This window comes from Schistocerca nitens, chromosome 5, assembly GCF_023898315.1.
Source record: "Schistocerca nitens isolate TAMUIC-IGC-003100 chromosome 5, iqSchNite1.1, whole genome shotgun sequence".
Taxonomy (NCBI): domain Eukaryota; kingdom Metazoa; phylum Arthropoda; class Insecta; order Orthoptera; family Acrididae; genus Schistocerca; species Schistocerca nitens.
This window is the reverse complement of record NC_064618.1, coordinates 581,126,210-581,153,256: the sequence shown is the minus strand read 5'-3', so window position 1 is coordinate 581,153,256 and position 27,047 is coordinate 581,126,210. Positions and strand designations below refer to the sequence as shown.

The 27,047-nt window shown below is 42.4% G+C and overlaps 1 protein-coding gene across 2 annotated transcripts in view; it reads right to left on the bottom strand.

The window, feature by feature from the left end:
* The window catches only part of LOC126259948 (uncharacterized), a 279,616-nt gene that overhangs the window by 75,409 nt on the left and 177,160 nt on the right, over positions 1-27,047 (bottom strand). For both annotated transcript variants that reach the window (XM_049957053.1, XM_049957051.1), the window contains exon 10: positions 2,149-2,353. In XM_049957053.1, the coding sequence (XP_049813010.1) occupies positions 2,149-2,353 (205 nt within the window). The remainder of the gene's footprint in view (positions 1-2,148; positions 2,354-27,047) is intronic.

The window sequence follows — 27,047 nt, the reverse complement described above, 5'->3', positions numbered from 1 at the left end:
AGTGGTACAGCTCCATTACCTCCACTTTTCTGCCTATGATGCTGCTCTAATTAATGATCCAAACAAATAGAAAGAAAGGTTCAGCTCTAATAACAAGTCATATACTTGAATATTTCTAGTATCTCAACTGCAGATTTTCAGCAGTCATTTAACTTTAGGGCTGAGTATCTCAAAATGGAAAAAAAAAAGGACTTGTACTAGTATTGTCCATTAAATTTCGGGCATGCAGCCATGCAAATAAAACTTCCTCCACTGATATTTCGGCCACGTATCGTTCGGCCATCCTCAGAGTGAGTCACAAGACCGACAACAAGATGCAAAGTGCGGTCTTATATGCTCCACCGCGGCAGTACACGAGGGTCACAGACGCTTCTCTTCGGCAAGGAAATATGCTTACACAAGCGCCGTCTTGTGGCGAAGGTGTACTGACATTCGATTCGCTTATCGATGTATGTTCGGTGGTAGTGACACCATGACGACTTCTCTGCAGTTTAATTACGTCAAAAGCCGGATTCCATGCTTTGTCCAAATTATAACCATTATCTCTATTTATTAAATTATTAGCTAATCTAATCTCTATAGCTTCCTTGAAGACAGAATCCCAAAAGGAAGAGGTGTATGTTAAAATCTTCACATCACTGTAATTCATGGAATGCCCTGTATCAATACAATGTTCGGCCACAGCTGACATGTCTGGCTGTGATAAGCGTGTGTATCTTCGATGCGCCATACATCTCTCATGAATGGTGCGAGTTGTTTGACCTATGTATGACTTCTCACAATTTCCGCAAGGAATCTGATACACACTCGCTTTACAAAGCAGTAAATCATCCTTTACACAGCCGAGCAAAGCAGCAATCTTCGTCGGTGGCCGGAAGATCACCTTATCACAGTGTTTCTCAAGAATACGACCTATCTTCGAGGAAAGAGCACCCACATAAGGCAAAAATGCATTTGATCTGCAGGAATTACTACCTTCTTCCCCATCACATGCCTGCATTCTAGGTTTTACACTGAATGCTCAACAAATTTGCTGCGGAGAAAATACATTCACTTTAAAAATGCTCCTGAGGTATGTGAGCTCTTCTTGCATATTATCTTTATTGGATATACAGTGCGGCCTATGCATTAAGGTCGTATGGACACCTATGGTCTGTGAAGGGTGATGGCGGCTACTGGCATGTAGATATAGATTTGTGTCTGTTGGTTTTCGATATACGGCATGTCCTAATGTGCTATTACCTTTACGGCGAACGACAACATCCAACATTGTACCACTATTGATATATATTTTACAGGTAGGTTTACTCACAAAGGCTTGGCCAACATGAACCTCTTATATTGGTACACTGCATGCACTTTAAGAGTGGCACAACACTATACTAAGCTGTTCCCACAGTGACAGCAACCACACCACGGTACTTTGGGATCGCTACTTAGGTGCCTACAAGAAACGGAATCCTCTTATCAGTTACAGAAATACTTTTATCATTTACAGGCCTTTTCACACTGCAACAAACCACATGAAGCCATTAGTTACTTTCACCATAATACCCTGAAAATATTTCTGAACTGCCTTCTAAATGTTGTTCGTGTTCAGGCTCACCTGTGTGTGTGTGTGTGTGTGTGTGTGTGTGTCAACATACAAAACACACACACACACACACACACACACACACACACACACACACACTGTATTTTTCCACGTGACTTGTGTGCTGAATATTGCTATAAATGTTAACTATTTTGTGAGATGTTTGTATTGTCATAACGTATACAGGTATTCAAAATATTACCATGTGACAGAAAAACAGGTATACTGTGCAAAATCTGTGGTTTTTACAAAGTAAATTGTCTAGACTTACAGTCTGTACAATTCAGAACAGAATTTGCATAAATATTTATCTTAGATGCAATTATGTATTTCATCATCAAAGTGAACTGTACTTGAGTAACAGGTTCAATGAGAGAGAGAAAACATAATTTGTGATTAAAGGCAGATTTTCTTTTCCTTTTCATTTTACAAATGTAAAGCACTCACTGCTTTAATAATAGGCACTATAGGAAAAATGAAGCTGTTACTCTTTGTTTTCCCACACAGCATTTCAGTAATGAAGTCACAATCCTCCAAGTGATAGTACATCTTACCTTGTGCCAAACATTTCCATATTATATAGTAAATGGACTTTTTGGAATTCATATAGAAATGCAACCATCTGGCGAACATCAACTGAAATCTTTTCCAGAAGTTCTGGAATTTCTTCAATATCCTTACACAAAGACTTGAGCTTATTCTTCGAGAATTTTTTCAGTAGCACAAAATGAACAAATTTCGCATCTTCATCTGCTTTACCTGAAAGGAAAAAAAGAAATTTTTTAAAATTAACAAAAGAATGGTTCAAATGGCTCTCAGCACGATGGGACTCAACTGCTGTGGTCATCAGTCCCCTAGAACTTAGAACTACTTAAACCTAACTAACCTAAGGACATCACACACATCCATGCCCGAGGCAGGATTCGAACCTGCGACCGTAGCAGTCGCACGGTTCCGGACTGCGCGCCTAGAACCGCGAGACCACCGCGGCCGGCTTAAAATTAACATCACAGAGACTTTATGATGTTTTATGTTGCTTGGAAAAGAAAAACCTTTTAGCTTTGCACTGTTCAAGGAAGATATCTGGTAATATAGACTGCTGAGAAGTATAGCGGATTAATAAAAAAGCTAAAACCAATTAGAATAACGTTACTGGTCTGGTCTAAAATTTTATGCTTTTCAAGGAAGGCTATAACTGATTATACAATTGTATACAGAAAGGGCAACAGCCTCAAAGGGTGCGGGGCAAAGGCAGGACGTGCGGGGGCCAAGCAGCAATCGGTATTGTAATTGTAAACTGTCGAAGCTGAATTGATAAAGTACCGGAACTTCAAGCGCTGATAGAAAGCACCGAAGCTGAAATCGTTATAGGTACGGAAAGCTGGCTCAAGCCAGAGATAAATTCTGCCAATATTTTTACAAAGGCACAGACGGTGTTTAGAAAGGATAGATTGCATGCAACTGGTGGTGGCGTGTTTGTCGCTGTTAGTGGTAGTTTATGCTGCAGTGAAGTAGAAGTGGATAGTTCCTGTGAATTATTATGGGTGGAGGTAACACTCAACAACCGAGCTAGGTTAATAATTCGCTCCTTTTACCGACCTCCCGACTCAGCAGCATTAGTGGCAGAACAACTGAGAGAAAATTTGGAATACATTTCACATAAATTTTCTCAGCATATTATAGTCTTAGGTGGAGATTTCAATTTACCAGATATAGACTGGGACACTCAGATGTTTATGACGGGTGGTATGGACAGAGCATCGAGTGACATTATACTGAGTGCACTATCCGAAAATTACCTCGAGCAATTAAACAGAGAACCAACTCGTGGAGATAGCATCTTGGACCTACTGATAACAAACAGACTCGAACTTTTCGACTCTGTAAGTGCAGAACAGGGAATCAGAGATCATAAGGCCGTTGCAGCATCCCTGAATATGGAAGTAAATAGGAATATAAAAAAAGGGAGGAAGGTTTATCTGTTTAGTAAGAGTAATAGAAGGCAGATTTCAGACTATCTAACAGTTCAAAACGAAAATTTCTGTTCCGACACTGACAATGTTGAGTGTTCATGGAAAAAGTTTGAGGCAATCATAAAATGCGTTTTAAGACAGGTATGTGCCGAGTAAAACTGTGAGGGATGGGAAAAACCCACCGTGGTTCAACAACAAAGTTAGGAAACTACTGCGAAAGCAAAGACAGCTTCACTGCAAGTTTAAATGCAGCCAAAACCTCTCAGACAAACAGAAGCTAAACGATGTCAAAGTTAGCGTAAGGAGGGCTATGTGTGAAGCGTTCAGTGAATTTGAAAGTAAAATTCTATGTACCGACTTGACAGATAATCCTAGGAAGTTCTGGTCTTACATTAAATCAGTAAGTGGCTCGAAACAGCATATCCAGACACTCGGGGATGATGATGGCATTGAAACAGAGGATGACACACGTAAAGCTGAAATACTAAACACCTTTTTCCAAAGCTGTTTCACAGAGGAAGACCGCACTGCAGTTCCTTCTCTAAATCCTCGCACAAACGAAAAAATGGCTGACATCGAAATAAGTGTCCAAGGAATAGAAAAGCAACTGCAATCACTCAACAGAGGAAAGTCCACTGGACCTGACGGGATACCAATTCGATTCTACACAGAGTACGCGAAAGAACTTGCCCCCCTTCTAACAGCTGTGTACCGCAAGTCTCTAGAGGAACGGAAGGTTCCAAATGATTGGAAAAGAGCACAGGTAGTCCCAGTCTTCAAGAAGGGTCGTCCAGCAGATGTGCAAAACTATAGACCTACATCTCTGACGTCGATCTGTTGTAGAATTTTAGAACATGTTGTTTGCTCGAGTATCATGTAATTTTTGGAAACCCAGAATCTACTCTGTAGGAATCAACATGGATTCCGGAAACAGCGATCATGTGAGACCCAACTCGCTTTATTTGTTCATGAGACCCAGAAAATATTAGATGTAGGCTCCCAGGTACATGCTATTTTCCTTGACTTCCGGAAGGCGTTCGATACAGTTCCGCACTGTCGCCTGATAAACAAAGTAAGAGCCTACGGAATATCAGACCAGCTGTGTGGCTGGATTGAAGAGTTTTTAACAAACAGAACACAGCAAGTTGTTCTCAATGGAGGGACGTCTAGAGACGTTAAAGTAACCTCTGGCGTGCCACAGGGGAGTGTTATGGGACCATTGCTTTTCACAATATATATAAACGACCTAGTAGATAGTTCCATGTGGCTTTTCGCGGATGATGCTGTAGTATACAGAGAACTTGCAGCATTAGAAAATTGTAGCGAAATGCAGGAAGATCTGCAGCGGATAGGCACTTGGTGCAGGGAGTGGCAACTGACCCTTAACATAGACAAATGTAATGTATTGCGAATACACAGAAAGAAGGGTCCTTTATTGTATGATTATATGACAGCGGAACAAACACTCGTAGCAGTTACTTCTGTAAAATATCTGGGAGTATGCATGCGGAACAATTTGAAGGGGAATGATCATATGAAATTAATTGTTGGTAAGGCGGGTACAAGGTTGAGGTTCATTGGGAGAGTGCTTAGAAAATGTAGTCCATCAACAAAGGAGGTGGCTTACAAAACACTCGTTCGACCTGTACTTGAGTATTGCTCATCAGTGTGGGATCCGTACCAGATCGGGTTGACGGAGGAGATGGAGAAGATCCAAAGAAGAGCGGCGCGTTTCGTCACAGGGTTATTTGGTAACCGTGATAGCGTTACAGAGATGTTTAGCAAACTCACGTGGCAGACTCTGCAAGAGAGGCGCTCTGCATCGCGGTGTAGCTTGCTGTCCAGGTTTCGAGAGGGTGCGTTTCTGGATGAGGTATCGAATATATTGCTTCCCCCTACTTATACCTCCCGAGGAGATCACGAATGTAAAATTAGAGAGATTCGAGCGTGCACGGAGGCTTTCCAGCAGTCATTCTTCTCGCAAACCATACGTGACTGGAACAGGATTGGGAGGTAATGACAGTGGCACGTAAAGTGCCCTCCGCCACACACCGTTTGGTGGCGTGCAGAGTATAAATGTAGATATTTATTTTGTAGTTAATGGAAAGCACAATCTTATTTTATACTTTGTCTTAGCACACGTTCTTATTTCACTTGCTTATTTACAGAAATGAATGACAGGAACTCTGCATTAGCGTCCTTCTTAGTTACAATAGGATTTTATCATTTTGAAAGTTCAACTAATGTCCTTTGTTTTACTGCTGATTGGAATTTTCAAATTTCTGATCATGGCAGTTTTTCTTCATTCACATGTTCTGCAATATAATTCAGTGCTGTGCTCTCCTTGAACAGCTTCTCTAATCTCTTTGAAAATATTAGCAGTTGCGGAACACTTCTGTGTTACAGCCGCTGCAATTTTATTTCAACAGTAAATATGTTATTTTGTTGAGTACTGCAAACATTTTTAATTCCTCTGACATTACTTTTTTCCCCCGGTATCAAAAGTAATAATGCAAGACAAAATTACCATATTACCAACTGCAAAGTGACTGGTTTGTACACTTTGTCTACATAATATAGGACAGGGAGCATCTTACTGTCAATACAGCGTTATTTTTACTTACACTCGTCACAGTAGGAAAACATGTATCTATCGCACATTAAAATGCGCAAATAATTAGAAAACTGTTTGAAATATGAGAGACACAAATTATCCCAGTTGTCTCAATTAAGTATTCATTATCCATTTGAAATAATAAAAAGTAGAGTAATTCAGAATGAATGATACAATGAATACACAAAATCTCATCCAGAAACTTGAAATAGTTATACAAGAAAATGGACTGAAACATTTGTCCACTAACAGAAAAAAGAAGGGTAACACAATACCAAGTTATACACAGTAATCAAAATTAATGACAGAACGAAAAGAATTTAAGATTATTGGAGATGCTTAGCTGTAGCAAGACACAATAACATGGTGGAGAACTTAGAGAGAGAGAGAGAGAGAGAGAGAGAGAGAGAGAGAGAGAGAGAGAGAGAGGTGGGGGGGAATCTATAGTCCGGAAAATAATTCATTCAAAAGCTAGCGAAGAACTTAGTCTTGTTTATGTGTATCGACAAATCAGCACCACTTCTTTTACATGGTGAGTTGCTACCTTAGCTCCTTAAATTATTTATTTAAGCATAGCTGTAATTTATGCTCCTGCTACTATTCAACTAAAACTGGGATAAATTTAAGTATTGATCTGTAGAATACATACATACCCTAAGATGAAGAAACAATTGAAAATATTTCATAGAGAGTAACCGTAACATTCACTAAATGAGGCACATTCAATGATTAAAAAATGAATTGAAATAGAAATTTTAAACTTTTGTTAGCGTTTTTCATAATGTGATGATTGCTGCTCTCTCCCTTGCACACATACCAATGCAAGGAATAAAATCTCTCTTTACAATTTACAGTGAAATCACTGGAGGAATAATATACTGCATCATCCTCCAAAATGCACAGTTGGCACAAAATATTTTGTGTTAGTAAAATGCCAAGAAAGAAAAAAACTGCAATTAATGTTAAATGCACATGCAGGTTTTGCCAATTTTTTGTTCTTGTCTATATTAATTTTTTGTAACTGTTTTTATGAAGTCTTTGTGGGTGAGAGTACAGCAGCAGGCAGACTATAGTTTACGTTTTCAGCTGAAGTAACATCCTCCTTTACCTGGCATCTGCCTAACCTGTAACCTGAGCAGCCAATGGGGCTAAAAAACGAAGCTTGCATACATATTTTATGAATTAATCAACAAAATTGTAAAAAAAAACATGAAACGATTATTTATGGTTGTAATTTATTTAGTTGCTTTTATTTCCTTGGACTGGAAGGACTTTTATATACATTCAAAACAGGAATTCAGACATGATAAATATTAAAGCTATTCACTCATTCATTTTTTATTTATGTCTGATGTATTTATTCTTTGCTAACTAGGAGCAAAATTACAATTGCTACTACAGTCACATAAGTAAGACTAAGTAGAGAAAAATTACATTCATTACACAACAAAAAACATATTCCACTACAAAAACCGGATATCTTACGAAAATCACAGTAAATCTAAATGAAAACTATCAACTGAATCTAAGTATCAGTTTGCAGTATATTCATTTTACCAATACAGTCTCATGCTCTGCTTCTTCAAAACACGTGATGCTGGTTCCCATATGTGCTACCTGCCATTATATACCACACATCTTCTTGCTTTATAATAATCACTTTCTTGCATTTAGTTATAGCAGGGTGTATACGTGGACAACGAAAAAAAAAAATCCCGGATTTTTCCAGGATTTCCCAGTTAAAAATACACTTTCTCACGGATGACAGTATATTTTCCCTTATCAATCCTTTGTATGGTTATGGTTTTATACACGGGCGTGCAATTTCCCGGCACTTTAGAAAACGAAACTCAGGGGAAAAGACATGCTTTGGAAATATCTTTGATGTGCAGCAACATGTACGCGGCGTATTTCATATTACGAAAGCATACATTGGAATTCCACCAAACACCGCATGTTACTTTCTGAATCATCGAAATAAAGATTTAGATATTCAGAGCATAGGACAAGTGATGTAGTCAGCCAACAGCAATATCACTCCAGAATGAGATTTTCACTCTGCAGCGGAGTGTGCGCTGATATGAAACTTCCTGGCAGATTAAAACTGTGTGCCCGACCGAGACTCGAACTCGGGACCTTTGCCTTTCGCGGGCAAGCGCTCTACCAACTGAGCTACCGAAGCACGACTCACGCCCGGTACTCACAGCTTTACTTCTGCCAGTATCTCGTCTCCTACCTTCCAAACTTTACAGAAGCTCTCCTGCGAACCTTGCAGAACTAGCACTCCTGAAAGAAAGGATATAGCGGAGACATGACTTAGCCACAGCCTGGGGGATGTTTCCAGAATGAGATTTTCACTCTGCAGCGGAGTGTGCGCTGATATGAAACTTCCTGGCAGATTAAAACTGTGTGCCCGACCGAGACTCGAACTCGGGACCTTTGCCTTTCGCGGGCAAGCGCTCTACCAACTGAGCTACCGAAGCACGACTCACGCCCGGTACTCACAGCTTTACTTCTGCCAGTATCTCGTCTCCTACCTTCCAAACTTTACAGAAGCTCTCCTGCGAACCTTGCAGAACTAGCACTCCTGAAAGAAAGGATATAGCGGAGACATGGCTTAGCCACAGCCTGGGGGATGTTTCCAGAATGAGATTTTCACTCTGCAGCGGAGTGTGCGCTGATATGAAACTTCCTGGCAGATTAAAACTGTGTGCCCGACCGAGACTCGAACTCGGGACCTTTGCCTTTCGCGGGCAAGCGCTCTACCAACTGAGCTACCGAAGCACGACTCACGCCCGGTACTCACAGCTTTACTTCTGCCAGTATCTCGTCTCCTACCTTCCAAACTTTACAGAAGCTCTCCTGCGAACCTTGCAGAACTAGCACTCCTGAAAGAAAGGATATAGCGGAGACATGGCTTAGCCACAGCCTGGGGGATGTTTCCAGAATGAGATTTTCACTCTGCAGCGGAGTGTGCGCTGATATGAAACTTCCTGGCAGATTAAAACTGTGTGCCCGACCGAGACTCGAACTCGGGACCTTTGCCTTTCGCGGGCAAGCGCTCTACCAACTGAGCTACCGAAGCACGACTCACGCCCGGTACTCACAGCTTTACTTCTGCCAGTATCTCGTCTCCTACCTTCCAAACTTTACAGAAGCTCTCCTGCGAACCTTGCAGAACTAGCACTCCTGAAAGAAAGGATATAGCGGAGACATGGCTTAGCCACAGCCTGGGGGATGTTTCCAGAATGAGATTTTCACTCTGCAGCGGAGTGTGCGCTGATATGAAACTTCCTGGCAGATTAAAACTGTGTGCCCGACCGAGACTCGAACTCGGGACCTTTGCCTTTCGCGGGCAAGCGCTCTACCAACTGAGCTACCGAAGCACGACTCACGCCCGGTACTCACAGCTTTACTTCTGCCAGTATCTCGTCTCCTACCTTCCAAACTTTACAGAAGCTCTCCTGCGAACCTTGCAGAACTAGCACTCCTGAAAGAAAGGATATAGCGGAGACATGGCTTAGCCACAGCCTGGGGGATGTTTCCAGAATGAGATTTTCACTCTGCAGCGGAGTGTGCGCTGATATGAAACTTCCTGGCAGATTAAAACTGTGTGCCCGACCGAGACTCGAACTCGGGACCTTTGCCTTTCGCGGGCAAGCACTGGCAGAAGTAAAGCTGTGAGTACCGGGCGTGAGTCGTGCTTCGGTAGCTCAGTTGGTAGAGCGCTTGCCCGCGAAAGGCAAAGGTCCCGAGTTCGAGTCTCGGTCGGGCACACAGTTTTAATCTGCCAGGAAGTTTCATATCAGCGCACACTCCGCTGCAGAGTGAAAATCTCATTCTGGAAACATCCCCCAGGCTGTGGCTAAGCCATGTCTCCGCTATATCCTTTCTTTCAGGAGTGCTAGTTCTGCAAGGTTCGCAGGAGAGCTTCTGTAAAGTTTGGAAGGTAGGAGACGAGATACTGGCAGAAGTAAAGCTGTGAGTACCGGGCGTGAGTCGTGCTTCGGTAGCTCAGTTGGTAGAGCGCTTGCCCGCGAAAGGCAAAGGTCCCGAGTTCGAGTCTCGGTCGGGCACACAGTTTTAATCTGCCAGGAAGTTTCATATCAGCGCACACTCCGCTGCAGAGTGAAAATCTCATTCTGGAAACATCCCCCAGGCTGTGGCTAAGCCATGTCTCCGCTATATCCTTTCTTTCAGGAGTGCTAGTTCTGCAAGGTTCGCAGGAGAGCTTCTGTAAAGTTTGGAAGGTAGGAGACGAGATACTGGCAGAAGTAAAGCTGTGAGTACCGGGCGTGAGTCGTGCTTCGGTAGCTCAGTTGGTAGAGCGCTTGCCCGCGAAAGGCAAAGGTCCCGAGTTCGAGTCTCGGTCGGGCACACAGTTTTAATCTGCCAGGAAGTTTCATATCAGCGCACACTCCGCTGCAGAGTGAAAATCTCATTCTGGAAACATCCCCCAGGCTGTGGCTAAGCCATGTCTCCGCTATATCCTTTCTTTCAGGAGTGCTAGTTCTGCAAGGTTCGCAGGAGAGCTTCTGTAAAGTTTGGAAGGTAGGAGACGAGATACTGGCAGAAGTAAAGCTGTGAGTACCGGGCGTGAGTCTTGCTTCGGTAGCTCAGTTGGTAGAGCGCTTGCCCGCGAAAGGCAAAGGTCCCGAGTTCGAGTCTCGGTCGGGCACACAGTTTTAATCTGCCAGGAAGTTTCATATCAGCGCACACTCCGCTGCAGAGTGAAAATCTCATTCTGGAAACATCCCCCAGGCTGTGGCTAAGCCATGTCTCCGCTATATCCTTTCTTTCAGGAGTGCTAGTTCTGCAAGGTTCGCAGGAGAGCTTCTGTAAAGTTTGGAAGGTAGGAGACGAGATACTGGCAGAAGTAAAGCTGTGAGTACCGGGCGTGAGTCGTGCTTCGGTAGCTCAGTTGGTAGAGCGCTTGCCCGCGAAAGGCAAAGGTCCCGAGTTCGAGTCTCGGTCGGGCACACAGTTTTAATCTGCCAGGAAGTTTCATATCAGCGCACACTCCGCTGCAGAGTGAAAATCTCATTCTGGAAACATCCCCCAGGCTGTGGCTAAGCCATGTCTCCGCTATATCCTTTCTTTCAGGAGTGCTAGTTCTGCAAGGTTCGCAGGAGAGCTTCTGTAAAGTTTGGAAGGTAGGAGACGAGATACTGGCAAAAGTAAAGCTGTGAGTACCGGGCGTGAGTCGTGCTTCGGTAGCTCAGTTGGTAGAGCGCTTGCCCGCGAAAGGCAAAGGTCCCGAGTTCGAGTCTCGGTCGGGCACACAGTTTTAATCTGCCAGGAAGTTTCATATCAGCGCACACTCCGCTGCAGAGTGAAAATCTCATTCTGGAAACATCCCCCAGGCTGTGGCTAAGCCATGTCTCCGCTATATCCTTTCTTTCAGGAGTGCTAGTTCTGCAAGGTTCGCAGGAGAGCGTCTGTAAAGTTTGGAAGGTAGGAGACGAGATACTGGCAGAAGTAAAGCTGTGAGTACCGGGCGTGAGTCGTGCTTCGGTAGCTCAGTTGGTAGAGCGCTTGCCCGCGAAAGGCAAAGGTCCCGAGTTCGAGTCTCGGTCGGGCACACAGTTTTAATCTGCCAGGAAGTTTCATATCAGCGCACACTCCGCTGCAGAGTGAAAATCTCATTCTGGAAACATCCCCCAGGCTGTGGCTAAGCCATGTCTCCGCTATATCCTTTCTTTCAGGAGTGCTAGTTCTGCAAGGTTCGCAGGAGAGCTTCTGTAAAGTTTGGAAGGTAGGAGACGAGATACTGGCAGAAGTAAAGCTGTGAGTACCGGGCGTGAGTCGTGCTTCGGTAGCTCAGTTGGTAGAGCGCTTGCCCGCGAAAGGCAAAGGTCCCGAGTTCGAGTCTCGGTCGGGCACACAGTTTTAATCTGCCAGGAAGTTTCATATCAGCGCACACTCCGCTGCAGAGTGAAAATCTCATTCTGGAAACATCCCCCAGGCTGTGGCTAAGCCATGTCTCCGCTATATCCTTTCTTTCAGGAGTGCTAGTTCTGCAAGGTTCGCAGGAGAGCTTCTGTAAAGTTTGGAAGGTAGGAGACGAGATACTGGCAGAAGTAAAGCTGTGAGTACCGGGCGTGAGTCGTGCTTCGGTAGCTCAGTTGGTAGAGCGCTTGCCCGCGAAAGGCAAAGGTCCCGAGTTCGAGTCTCGGTCGGGCACACAGTTTTAATCTGCCAGGAAGTTTCATATCAGCGCACACTCCGCTGCAGAGTGAAAATCTCATTCTAGAAACATCCCCCAGGCTGTGGCTAAGCCATGTCTCCGCTATATCCTTTCTTTCAGGAGTGCTAGTTCTGCAAGGTTCGCAGGAGAGCTTCTGTAAAGTTTGGAAGGTAGGAGACGAGATACTGGCAGAAGTAAAGCTGTGAGTACCGGGCGTGAGTCGTGCTTCGGTAGCTCAGTTGGTAGAGCGCTTGCCCGCGAAAGGCAAAGGTCCCGAGTTCGAGTCTCGGTCGGGCACACAGTTTTAATCTGCCAGGAAGTTTCATATCAGCGCACACTCCGCTGCAGAGTGAAAATCTCATTCTGGAAACATCCCCCAGGCTGTGGCTAAGCCATGTCTCCGCTATATCCTTTCTTTCAGGAGTGCTAGTTCTGCAAGGTTCGCAGGAGAGCTTCTGTAAAGTTTGGAAGGTAGGAGACGAGATACTGGCAGAAGTAAAGCTGTGAGTACCGGGCGTGAGTCGTGCTTCGGTAGCTCAGTTGGTAGAGCGCTTGCCCGCGAAAGGCAAAGGTCCCGAGTTCGAGTCTCGGTCGGGCACACAGTTTTAATCTGCCAGGAAGTTTCATATCAGCGCACACTCCGCTGCAGAGTGAAAATCTCATTCTGGAAACATCCCCCAGGCTGTGGCTAAGCCATGTCTCCGCTATATCCTTTCTTTCAGGAGTGCTAGTTCTGCAAGGTTCGCAGGAGAGCTTCTGTAAAGTTTGGAAGGTAGGAGACGAGATACTGGCAGAAGTAAAGCTGTGAGTACCGGGCGTGAGTCGTGCTTCGGTAGCTCAGTTGGTAGAGCGCTTGCCCGCGAAAGGCAAAGGTCCCGAGTTCGAGTCTCGGTCGGGCACACAGTTTTAATCTGCCAGGAAGTTTCATATCAGCGCACACTCCGCTGCAGAGTGAAAATCTCATTCTGGAAACATCCCCCAGGCTGTGGCTAAGCCATGTCTCCGCTATATCCTTTCTTTCAGGAGTGCTAGTTCTGCAAGGTTCGCAGGAGAGCTTCTGTAAAGTTTGGAAGGTAGGAGACGAGATACTGGCAGAAGTAAAGCTGTGAGTACCGGGCGTGAGTCGTGCTTCGGTAGCTCAGTTGGTAGAGCGCTTGCCCGCGAAAGGCAAAGGTCCCGAGTTCGAGTCTCGGTCGGGCACACAGTTTTAATCTGCCAGGAAGTTTCAGCAATATCACTGTTACGTAGCATGAACACACAAACAGGGAAAGCTAATAGTTTAAATTAATATACATAGTGTTGCTACAAAAAAAGAAAAGCTTTCACAAATAATATTGGTCTTAAGCTGCAAGAGAAGCTAAGCTTTCGCATATACTGTTGATCTATTTTGCGCGTGTTACACTTCAAGATACATCACATAAATGTGCCAGTAAAATTTTTAATAATGACGTAAATGTCTGATCTTCAGAGTTCGATATTCTTCTAACTGGCTAGGCATCAAAGAGTTGATTTTTAAATGAGAGTCAAACGCTCTGTGACCTAATAAATTCATGGTACATTCTTGCACATAGTTCAACTTACGTAAAAGGATATTTACTTTGAAAGTAACGCTTTTCAAACCACTATTCGTAATATTTTCCCGCGACCTGTTAGAAATAGGTTCGTTCCAGCAGTTGCCAGAGAGCGCAGATAACAGGCGGCACCGCGCTTGGGTAGCTATCATGACGTAGGAAGCTCGTATGTACGTACGTGTAAAACATTGAAATATCATATATTATGTCACAAAAGAAACAAGACATCAGAGGATACTGCAAGAGCATCGGTATTTTGTGAACCACATTAAAATGTGCGCATTTCAAGTGCATACTTAAAGGGCACATTTGTATGTCCAGGCCGCGCGGGATTAGCCGAGCGGTCTAGAGGCTGCAGTCATGGACTGTGTGGCTGATCCCGGCGGAGGTTCAAGTCCTCCTTCGGGCAAGGGCGTGTGTGTTTGTCCTTAGGATAATTTAGGTTAAGTAGTGTGTAAGCTTAGGGACTGATGACCTTATCAGTTAAGTCCCATAAGATTTCACACACATTTGAACATTTTGTATGTCCAGATTCCCAATGAAGTAGATCTCGACCTGATATTAAGCTTTTCAGTGTGGTTTTCGGGATGTAAATTTTCTTGGACCACCAGTACTGCATTATATCATGTTTGGTTCTTAATTATGGCATAATGCCATACGTGCTAGAAAATGAAAACGTGCACTCAAAATGCAGTGAACAGTTGAAACTAGCCAGTACTGTGGAATTAAACATTTCGTTTCAAATAAATTGACTGCCTCTGCGGAAAAGGTTATCAAAAGTCAAATTTCTTTAGCAAACATACAAAAATAACTTCATTGTTCCGCAAGGCGATTAATGCTTGACTGTCAGAAAGGTGGAAATAAAATAAAAGCTGAAACTAATGACTTGTTTCAGCATTCCGTATTTATGTGAATGTGTTTTAATAGCTCCCGGCCACAGATATCCGTTTTGTTTTCATTTGACGTGAGAGTAAACGAAGAGGAAACAGCAAAATCACTACAGCAAAATCACTAAATGTAAACATGGGTCATGTGGAGACTACCCACTATAGCTCACACTGCTCTGCGCATCAGCCCCGGATCTACATTTGCGAACCGGGTCATAAAAAAAAAAAAATTAAAAAAAAAAAATCGAATTTTCAAAATATGTTCATCTTGAAGTGCACATCTTTCTGAAAAGTCTGAAACATACAACATATGTATTCGAGGAAATGTAAGACATATTATTTGGTCTTAAGTATGCCAAAGTACAGTCCCACGCCTCTTCATAAAGCATTTTTCTACCGCAAACTATATACAGGAGAGTGGAAATTGAAATGTCCTGCTCCCAGTCGGCCGGTTTGAGAGCCTGCCTCTCTTTAAAAAAATCTCGCAATTAATAGCAGATGGGATTATCTGTAATCGAGAGAACAAGAACTCTTCGGAAAATATGAACTCTTTATTTCCTATTAGTTAATAACTTGCTGTTCTGTGTGACATACAATTAAATATAGGATATATAAAACCAATACTGACAAGAGATAAGCAAGAAATTACACATTTCTTCAAACCTTAGCTCCTAGCATTTTTTTCTCCCTAATCTTGCTACAGCTTTACACGGCATGCTTTCCTTTCTGCGAAAGAATCTATTACCTCATCAAAGTTCGTCAAACATGAAAAATCGAAATGTCGTTATCTAATACTGAAAAAGCTGTTAATACCCAAGACTGGTGTGGTTTCTCGATCTGATTACGTCTATTTTGTCACTGTCTGCTAGATAAAACAAAATAGGCCTTTCTAATATGGCAGCAATTTTGTAACACACCAAATAAATGAGACTGTTTTGGCACAAATGGCCATTTTTATAACACGACAGAATATAATCCACGAAGTACCAATATCAAATGCCTATTAGGCCTACTACAAGCAAAAAGCTTTATGTTAGGAAATAGTTTCACATTTCATTCATACGCACCAGCTTCTCAAGCATGTGATTGAAAAGTAGTACTACGAAATTTTTATATAAATTTAGAATCGTCTTATTCTTCCATAATTTGTGTAATGTCCCCGTTTCTTCTCCTTCCTTGTTCTAACAAACAATCTTGTCATTACCAATTCTGTAGCTATTGCTGCCATTGTCAAAATGTGTTCGCCGATTAACTTCACTAACCCTGCCAGAATCAGAGGTTTAGTAATCCCGCGATTATTTTCCGGTTAGGCGTTATTGCGTGTTCGAACAACACATTTCCGCGTTACTTCCAGAGTAGAACTTACGCGTCTGCTAGCCGGGGACTGTACTACAAGTCCTTACTAGTGTAGCGATCTGGCCAAAAATTTTCTGTCAAAATTTCATTTTCTTGGATACACTGAGAAGATAATACGTAATCTTTCTCACCTGTTATTCTTGTCAGTCGTTTATTTCCATTCTGGTAGTCTGAATCTATGGATTTCGCTAGTAATTATAACAATTCTGATCATTCGCAAACCCAATCAACCACATAATCAGACAGCGATTGGCATTCATCCGTTCGGCTTTACTCCCTCAGCTATAGTCCTGTCCCCTTTTGTCTGCGGAAAGTTTATTTCTAGATGTGACGAGGATTCTCCTGACAGAGGCATGACGTACGCTATGCATGCATTCAAAAGACAACTTATGATTCATTCAGAAATCAACTTAAAATGTGTTCAGAAATGTTCAAAAACCATCAGGCAAGCTTTTCAAAATCATATGAATAATCAATAGGCAAACGTGCGCAGGATGCTAGGTGCTTTGTGAAACAAATTTTTTTCCCCTCGAGAATACGAATTTGGTGGCCCCTTTACCCAGTACCCCCCCCATGAACCATGGACCTTGCCGTTGGTGGGGAGGCTTGCGTGCCTCAACGATACAGATAGCCGTACCGTAGGTGCAACCACAATGGAGGGGTATCTGTTGAGAGGCCAGACAAACGCGTGGTTCCTGAAGAGGGGCAGAAGCCTCTTCAGTAGTTGCAGGGGGCAAAAGTCTGGATGATTGACTGATCTGGCCCTGTAACACCAACCAAAACAGCCTTGCTGATGTGGTACTGCGAACGGCTGAAAGCAAGGGAAAACTACGGCCGTAATTTTTCCCTAGGGCATGCAGCTTTACTGTATGATTAAATGACGATGGCGTCCTCTTGGGTAAAATATTCTGGGGGTAAAATAGTCCCCCCTTCGGATCTCCAGGCGGGGACTACTCAAGAGGACGACATTATCAGGAGAAAGAAAACTGTCGTTCTACGGATCGGAGCGTGGAATGTCAGATCCCTTAATCGGGCAGGTAGGTTAGAAAATTTAAAAAGGGAAATGGATAGGTTAAAGTTAGATATAGTGGGAATTAGTTAAGTTCGGTGGCAGGAGGAACAAGACTTTTGGTCAGGTGTATACAGGGTTATAAATACAAAATCAAATAGGGTAATGCAGGAGTAGGTTTCAAATGAATAAAAAAATAGGAGTGTGGGTAAGCTACTACAAACAGCATAGTGAACGCATTATTGTGGCCAAGACAGACACTACTACAGTAGTACAAGTTTATATGCCAACTAGCTCTGCAGATGATGAAGAAATTGATGAAATGTATGATGAGATAAAAGAAATTATTCAGGTAGTGAAGGGAGACGAAAATTTAATAGTCACAGGTGACTGGAATTCGACAGTAGGAAAAGGAAGAGAAGGAAACGTAGTAGGTGAATATGGATTGGGGCTAAGAAATGAAAGAGGAAGCCGCCTGGTAGAATTTTGCACAGAGCATAACTTAATCATAGCTAACACTTGGTTCAAGAATCATGAAAGAAGGTTGTATACATGGAAGAAACCTGGAGATACTAAAAGGTTTCAGATAGATTATATAATGGTAAGACAAAGATTTAGGAACCAGGTTTTAAATTGTAAGACTTTTCCAGGGGCAGATGTGGACTCTGACCACAATCTATTGGTTATGAACTGTAGATTAAATCTGAAGAAACTGTGAAAAGGTGGGAATTTAAGGAGATGGGACCTGGATAAACTGAAAGAACCAGAGGTTGTACAGAGTTTCAGGGAGAGCATAAGGGAGCAATTGACAGGAATGGGGAAACAAATACAGTAGAAGAAGAAAGGGGCAAAAAGGAATAAAAACGTCTCAAAAATGATATCAACAGGAAGTGCAAAATGGCTAAGCAGGGATGGCTAGAGGACAAATGTAACGATGTACAGGATTATCTCACTAGTGGTATGATAGATACTGCCTACAGGAAAATTAAAGAGACCTCTGGAGAAAAGAGAACCACTTGTATGAATATCAGGAGCTCAGATGGAAACCCAGTTCTAAGCAAAGAAGGGAAAGCAGAAAGGTGGAAGGAGTATATAGAGGGTCTATACAGGGGCGATGTTCTTGAGAACAATATTATGGAAATGGAAGAGCAGGTAGATGAAGATTAAATGGAAGATATGGTACTGCGTGAAGAGTTTGACAGAGCACTGAAAGACCTAAGTTGAAACAAGGCCCCGGGAGTAGACAACATTCGATTAGAACTACTGACAGCCTTGGGAGAGCCAGGCCTAATAAAACTCTACCATCTGGTGAGCAAGATGAATGAGACAGGCGAAATTCCCTCAGACTTCAAGAAGAATATAATAATTGCAATTCCAAAGAAAGCAGGTGTTGACAGATGTGAAAATTAGCGAACTATCAGTTTAATAAGTCACAGCTGCAAAATACTAACACGAATTCTTTACAGACGAATGGAAGAACTGGTAGAAGCCGACCTCGGGGAAGATCAGTTTGGATTCCGTAGAAATGTTGGAACACGTGAGGCAATACTGACCCTACGACTTATCTTAGAAGAAAGATTAAGGAAAGGCAAACCTATGTTTCTAGCATTTGTAGACTTAGAGAAAGCTTTTGACAATGTTGACTGGAATACTCTCTTTCAAATTCTGAAGGTGGCAGGGGTAAAATACAGGGAGCGAAAGGCTGTTTACAATTTGTACAGAAACCAGATGGCAGTTATAAGAGTCGAGGGACATGCAAGGGAAGCAATGATTGGGAAGGGAGTGAGACAGGGTTGTAGCCTCTCCCCAATGCTATTCAATCTGTATATTGAACAAGCAGTGAAGGAAACAAAAGAAAAGTTCGGAGTAGGTATTAAAACCCATGGAGAAGAAATAAAAACTTCGAGGTTTGCCTATGATATTGTAATTCTGTCAGAGACAGCAAAGGACTTGGAAGAGCAGTTGAATGGAATGGACAGTGTCTCGAAAGGAGGATATAAGATGAACATCAACAAAAGCAAAACGAGGATAATAGATTATAGTTGAATTAAATCATGTGATGCTGAGGGAATTAGATTAGGAAATGAGACACTTAAAATAGTAGATGAGTTTCACTATTTGGGGAGCAAAATAACAGATGATGGTCGAAGGAGAGAGCACATAAAATGTAGACTGGCAATGGCAAGGAAAGCGTTTCTGAAGAAGAGAAATTTGTTAACATTCAGTATAGATTTAAGTGTCAGGAAGTCGTTTCTGAAAGTATTTGTATGGAGTGTAGCCATGTATGGAAGTGAAACATGGACGATAAATAGTTTAGACAAGAAGAGAATAGAAGCTTTCGAAATGTGGTGTTACAGAAGAATGCTGAAGATTAGATGGGTAGATGACATAACTAATGAGGAGGTATTTATAGTATTGGGGAGAAGAGGAGTTTGTGGCACAAGTTGATTGGAAGAAGGGATCGGTTGCTAGGACATGTTCTGAGGCATCAAGGGATCACCAATTTGGTACTGGAGGGCAGCGTGGAGGGTAAAAATCGTAGAGGGAGACCAAGAGATGAATACACTAAGCAGATTCAGAAGGATGTAGGCTGCAGTATGTACTGGGAGATGAAGAAGCTTGCACAGGATAGAGTAGCATGGAGAGCTGCATCAAACCAGTCTCAGGACTGAAGACCACAACAACAACAACATTTTCCCGGTAGCATCCAGCTGCTTGCTGCGTCAGCTTGCACAGCCAACAGCGACATTCCTGTCGCCAGAAGCGGGAGAATCTACAACTCAAACGTGACTCAACTGCGCATGCGCATGAGCCCGCACGTAACTACTAAAACAAATCGAATGTAAACAGTTGCGACTTCATGCTCAATGGAGGCAATTTGTTATTATGTAGCACTGCATAGTCTTCCTAAAGAATTTGACATATTTTCAATTGGCAGACGCTTGCATGAGTACTGTGTGTCGTTGTTGTATATGGTGCATTTCCTTTGCAATTTAAGTTATTTTCATTTTTTTCTCTCGTTTATGTTTTATTGTTGAAGTATTCTGCTGTAGCGGGATACAGTAATATCCTTTGTTAGAGTGTCTGTTCTTACCAGTCAAAATTACAAAAATTTAACTGAAAACTAAAACAATGAAAAATTCCCGGAATTCTAAAAATATCCCGGGTTTTTCCCGTATCTCCCGGGTCATATACACCCTGTATAGTAATGTGAAATAAATGGTTGTCTTTCACCTTATGTGTATTATTACATCTTGATATCAGCTCTTGGATCGTTATACCAATGTTACCTTGTTATCTTTCCATTTCTTGATTCTGTCAAACAATTGAAAATCGGAGATGGAAAAACAACAATGTGTCAAATGGACAGATTTCTACCACATATACGAGGCACTACGTGGCAGACAGGCACGATGAAAATAGACTGCTAGATGTTATGAGCTACTCGACTAAGTACTTCACAAGACATCGATTAAATGCACACATGCATTCACGTCAGTCTTGCTCCCCACAGATGACAGTGGCCATGTTTGTGTGAGACTTAAATCAGTGTGTGTGTGTGTTTGTTGTCTACATCCGATGAAGGACTTTAAATCCAATAGCCAATAATATTTAGCAGTCTTCTTTTTAGTGTGCCTGTCTGCCACTCGGCACATCCTCAATGTGGTGAGCAGTAATGTACCCTTTCATATTATTGTTTCTTTATTCTATCATATTTATGCTGGACAAAGCACAAAGGGCCAGCAAGACACCCAGCCAACCCCAAATAATAAACATGACAGAGATAAGGAAGATGTCTGCTGTCCAGAGCTGGAGCCAGAGGCAGAAGTCAAGGAAGACACCACAGGAGACAAATCCCCCCCCCCCCCCCCCCCCTACAACCAACTACTATTGTATGTCTGGACCTACTGGATGAGCACCCAATGGATATTGTTACACTGAGGTTATTTCATTTATCTAGTGTATGGCTAGCATCACATCACACCAGAAAACATTTTTTTCTTTAACAGAACATACACAGATATTTAACACACAGAAAAGAAAGTCATGGTTATAAGTTGATAACATTTACAATGCACAGAAGTTGTCAGGCTTATGTCTAATGGCTGAACACACACAACTAGTGTCTTAAAAAGTTAAGAGGAACTCCTGCGGATCACCAGAAAAGGACTGATTTGGGCATGTATGTATGAAGTGCTGAACAGTTTGTCATTCTGCACCACAGTCCCTTCTGGGAGATGGTATTATTCCTAATTTGTACATTGAATCAGCACATTTTCCTCTATTTGTTCTTAATCTATTGAGTGCAGACCAGATCTCACAATGCTCTTCAAACCCTTGTGATCTGGTCGAGATGAAGGGCAATGGCCACCTTCACCTGTTCTGGGGTAGCATTGTTCTGCCATATTTCTGTCCATCGGTCATGTAGGGCACCTTCAGGTGTTTTGGGGCAGCATTGTCCTGTCATATTTTTGCCCATCAGTCTGCTGTTGTTGTTCCATTGTCCATCAGAGAATTTGCACCATGTAGAGGCGGGACACAGGAGCAAAATCTGTTTTTACTGAGTACAGGAAAGTTCTCGTGTACAGTGTAGTAACGACCAACAGCTATTTCTGTAAACTCTGATCGCTTGAGAGCAGCTTCACAGTGCAAAAAAGGGGGAGCTAAAGGACTGAGAATAGACACCCAGAAAATTGAAGTATTTCTGATTATTCCTGTGGTGATGAGCATAGTCTGGTTGAGCTCTGTATAGATGAGTCTGCTGTATGGACTGCTGGTCCAGGCTGCCGCACAATATTCTATCACAGGGTAAACCAGTTCAACAGCAGATGTCCTTGCGGGGGTCCCGGGTTTGATTCCCGGCAGGGTCAGGGATTTTCTCTGTATCGAGATGACTGGGTGTTGTGTCTCTTTCATCATCATTTCATCCTCATTCACTCGCAAGTCACTGTAGTGGTGTTAAAGAACTTGTGGAGCAGCGGCCAACCGCCCTGCAAGGGGTCTCCCGGCCACCAATGCCATATGCTCATTATCATTATCTTAGTGTCAGTTTTCAGCAAATGCTCTTTGAAGCTGAGCGACCTGTCAAGAGTGATCTCTACATAATATGGACTTTTGTTATGAGACAGCTGTTTCCCTTCAATCTTTATTTACCTGTTTGCAAATTTGTTGTTATGGAGTTCTAGAGACGATCACAATGTTATTTGCTACTTGCTTGGGAGTAACAACCTCTTCCTGCAGTAGCATGGGTTGGCACCTCCAAGTTTTCTTAGCATGGACCAGGCTTCCCTGTTTGAGGTGTGGAAGTCTAAGGCCTCAACTGGTTTGTTCTGTTGCTTATGATGAGCTGCATTTATGCTGTACAGAAGTTCGTCACCTACTTCACAGTCATTGTTGTCGCAAAACTGTTTGTACTGAGTTTCACACTTTTTCATCCATCCAGGTATACATTCCTTTCGGAAGCCTCTTGGGATATATTTCTTTGTTGTGAATAGCTTAGCCCCAATGAACCTCTTATAGTTTGTGCTTGTTGAGGGGATCCATTATATATATTGGTCCAAATTTCAGAAACTGGAGACTAGTCAGCTTTTTTAAAAGTTCCATCTAGGTCTGGGAAATTATCTCATGACAGGTATGTTTGTACCTAATTCAAGAAGTGCTGGATGATGTTGGCTGCTGTCCAGGACTTCCCTTCTACATCTATCCACATTTATACTCCGCAAGCCACCCAACGGTGTGTGGCGGAGGGCACTTTATGCGCCATTGTAATTACCTCCCTTTCCTGTTCCAGTCGCATATGGTTCGCGGGAAGAACGACTGCTGGACAGCCTCCGTGCGTGCTCGAATCTCTCTAATTTTACATTTGTGATCTCCTCGGGAGGTATAAGTAGGGGGAAGCAATATATTCAATACCTCACCCAGAAACACACCCCCTCGAAACCTGGATAGCAAGCTACACCGCGATGCAGAGCGGCTCTCTTGCAGAGTCTGCCACTTGAGTTTGCTAAACATCTTCGTAACACTATCAAGCTTACCAAATAACCCTGTGACGAAATGCGCCGCTCTTCTTTGAATCTTCTCTATCTCCTCTGTCAACCCGACCTGGAACGGATCCCACACTGATGAGCAATACTCAAGTATAGGTCGAACAAGTGTTTTGTAAGCCCCTTGATGCTGGTAATGGCAGGCCATTGTCATCAGAGGAAACAAAACATAAATCAGGGTTGTAATCTGTTCTCCAGGTACCAGAATGGAATGGACACCAATCTTTAGTGTCAGAAACAAGATGGAGATTGTGTTCTTCAGATCAATCAACCAGCATGTTCCCATTTACATTATTACATTTGTATTTTCATAGTCTATGATGACTGCTGAAGTCTCCCAAGTACACCATATGGTTGTCATTAGAGTTTAGAACATGTGCTGGCCACATGGTTCCTGGTGATTTATCGACATTCACAGTAGTTATTTCACCAATTTTGACAGTGACTTTGTGGATACTATTCGTGGTGCTGGTAAATACAGTGTGGGCTTTTCCTATATGTTACTGAATGTACATGGCTACACCATAAACCTTATTGTATGTAGCACTAAGGAAATCGTCTCCACGTGAGTTTCCTGGATGGCTACTAAATCAATTTCATTCTCATCTAGTATCTTGCATAGAATATGATATTTGGTTGTGCTAATTCCTTCCCTGTTTTATACTCAGATGAAACCAGTCATCTGTAGATGTAAAGAATCTTTTAGAAGGCAGAGTGTAACTTCACTTCTGGATCTTGTAAAAAGGCAAACCAGGAAACAATTTTATAAAATTATCAATGCCTGGGCTGGTGATCATTGAGATACACTGTTAGTGCATAAAATGCATATTTTGTAGACAAGTGCTAACATGTTCAATCTTGTGTCCACTTGGATATGACTTTATAATTACTTTATGAAATGGTAGGCTTGTTTGTGGCTTCCAGTTCATAATTTTACTTAAATTTACTTTCATAGAAAATTCCAGAAAAATCAGTATGTCACCAGTTTCTGAAATTCCTTTTCTAAATTGCTTATCCTAGTAATGACAGATGAATAATGTTCAACGTTAAGTCAAGATTACATATAAATGTTAGTTCAAAAATTAATTTTGTAATTAAAAATAAAATTAAAATTTTTTGATACGGGTTGTTAACACTATATAATGGATGAAATTTTATACAGAAAAAAATCAAATAATGGTAAGTCCAGGATGGAATAATGACAGTATTATGGAAAGGATAGATCGTTACTCACTATACAGAGGAGACATTGTGTTGCACACAGACACATTGAAAAGATGCTATACATTTTAGCTTTCGGCCAAAAGGTCTCCTCCTGAAATAGGGAACATATGTATACTTACAAAGCACAACTCTCTCATGCATTACCACTGCCGCTGGCCAGTGTGGCCCAACTGTGTACAGCAACAGTACCTCATGAGAGAAGCAATCTTGTGTGGATGGTGGGGGTATGCAGGACGGTGGGGTTGGGAGGGATAGCAGGGTAGGGGTGGGGGGAGGTGTACTGCTGTTTGTGTGAACATGCAGGGAGGAGATGGGGACATTGGGAGGTTTGATATCAGATGTGGGGAGGTGGTGGGAGGAGGGTAGAGAAGGAGAGAAGAAGGAAAGGGGAAGGGGAGAAGCAGAGAAGGGGGGAAAAGACATGTAGGTATGTTGGTGGAACCTAATGTTGTTTAGTGCTAGAGTATGAGCAGGGAAGGAGATAGGTAGGTGAAGGACAGTGACTAGTGAAGGTCAAAGCCATGTGAGTTGCAGGGATGTAGGATTACATGGCAGGGAGGGTTCCCACCTGCTCAATTAAGAAAAGCTGGTGTTTGTAGGAGATGGCGCAAACTGTGAAGCAGTCATTACAGTGGGCACAGTTTGTCAATGGTCATTGACATGAACAGACAAGTTTTTAGTTGTCATGCCCATTTAGAAAACAGTGCAGTGGTTGCAGTTTAGGTCGTAGATCCATGACTGCTTTCACAGGTAGCCTTCCCTCTGATGGGATAGGAGACACCTGCAACTGAACTGGAGGTGGGAGGATGTATGGGACAAGACTTGCATTTGGATCTACTGGAGTGATATGAGCCATGAAGCAATGGGCTGGGAGGAGGTGTGGAGTAGGGATGGACATGACTACAGCATAGGTTCAGATGGTGGCAGAATATCACTGTGGGAAGGATAAGAAGGGTAATGGGTGGATTATTCCTCATATCAGGACATGACAAAATGAGGTCTAGACCCTCTCTCAGGCCTTTCACTCATTACTTAGATCACCAAGGATGGAAAACGATATGCCCCCCCTCCCTCCGCTCCCTTGCCTTCTTTCCCAAAGTGAATTCAATCCTATAAACACTGCTCTGTTTCTAGTCTGATACAGGAAAAGCGGAGAACAAGCAGTCAAGTTAAGGAGCAGAATCAACTGTTTCTTGATTTTGGAAGTGGGAGGAAGATTTTCAATGGGAGGCTCATATATGGGCCAAATTGTTGGCAAACTGAAATTAGATAATCTTTGACATAGACAAAACTTGAACAGTTCAGAGAACACACTAATTTGGTATGTGTGAACAGTTTTACTTTATAATAAGAAAAAATTGTGATTTATGAAAAATGAGCAAGTTGCATGCATAGTTCGAGAGGAAGCACTCTGGTCTTATGTAAAATCGCTAGGCAAATAAAAGGCTTCTATTCAGTCATTCATCAACCAGTCTGTTGTAGCAATGGAATAGAACAGAAGAAAACCTGAAGTTTTAAATTTCATGTTTTAAAAATCATTTACGTACGAGGATCATACAGACATAACACTGTATGGAGGACGTGGAAATAGGAATCCCTGGTGTTGAGAAGCAACTGAAATAGCTGATAGTAAGTTAATCAGCAAGTCAGGATGGAATTGCAATTCGGTTTTACAGAAAGTGCTCTTTGGCACTGGCCGCTTAATTAGTTTACAATTACCATAAATTTCATGGCAGTGCAAAGTTCTAAACAACTGCAAAAAAGTGCAGGTGACTCCCATGTATAAGAAGGGTAAAATAACAGACCCACAAAATTTGAGGCCAATATTCCTAACATCAGTTTGCTGCAGGATCCTTTAGCGTATGTAAGTTTGAATGTAATAAATTTTCTTGAGACAGAAAAGCTACGGTCTACTAATGAGTATGGTTTTATAAAGCATCACTCATGCAAAGCTCAGCTTGCCTCTTTCTCGCACAATATCAGTCAAGCTGCAGATCATTTGCAACAGGCACACCCATATTTCGATTCCCAGAAAGTGTTTGACAAGGTGCCCAGTACATGCTGTTAATAAAAGTCTGAGCATGCAGAATAGGTTCCCATATAAATGAGTGACTTGAAGATTTCTTCAGAATTAGTACCCAGTGTGTTGTCCTTGAAGATGTTTTTTCTTCAGACACAAGGGTATTGTCAGCAATGTCACAGGGAAGTGTGATAGGACTACTCTTATCCACCATAAAATAAATGATCTGTTGGTCAGGGAGAGCAGAAATCTGTGGTCGTCTACTGATGATGTAGTGTATGGGAAAGTATCATTGTTAGATGACTGGAAGAATCTCCATTTGATATGATGAGTAGCAGCTTCCTCTAAATGTAAAAAGCTGTAAGTTCACAAAGATGAGTAAGAAAAACAAACCTTTAATGTTTGAATACAGTAATGGTGGTTTGCTGCTTGACACAGTCATGAAAAATATTTAGGCTTGACAATGATAGTAATATGAAACAGAATGAGCATTTAAGATTGGTAGTTGGGAAGGCGAATGGTTGACTTTGGTTTACTGGGAGAATACTAAGGAAATGTTGCTCACCTA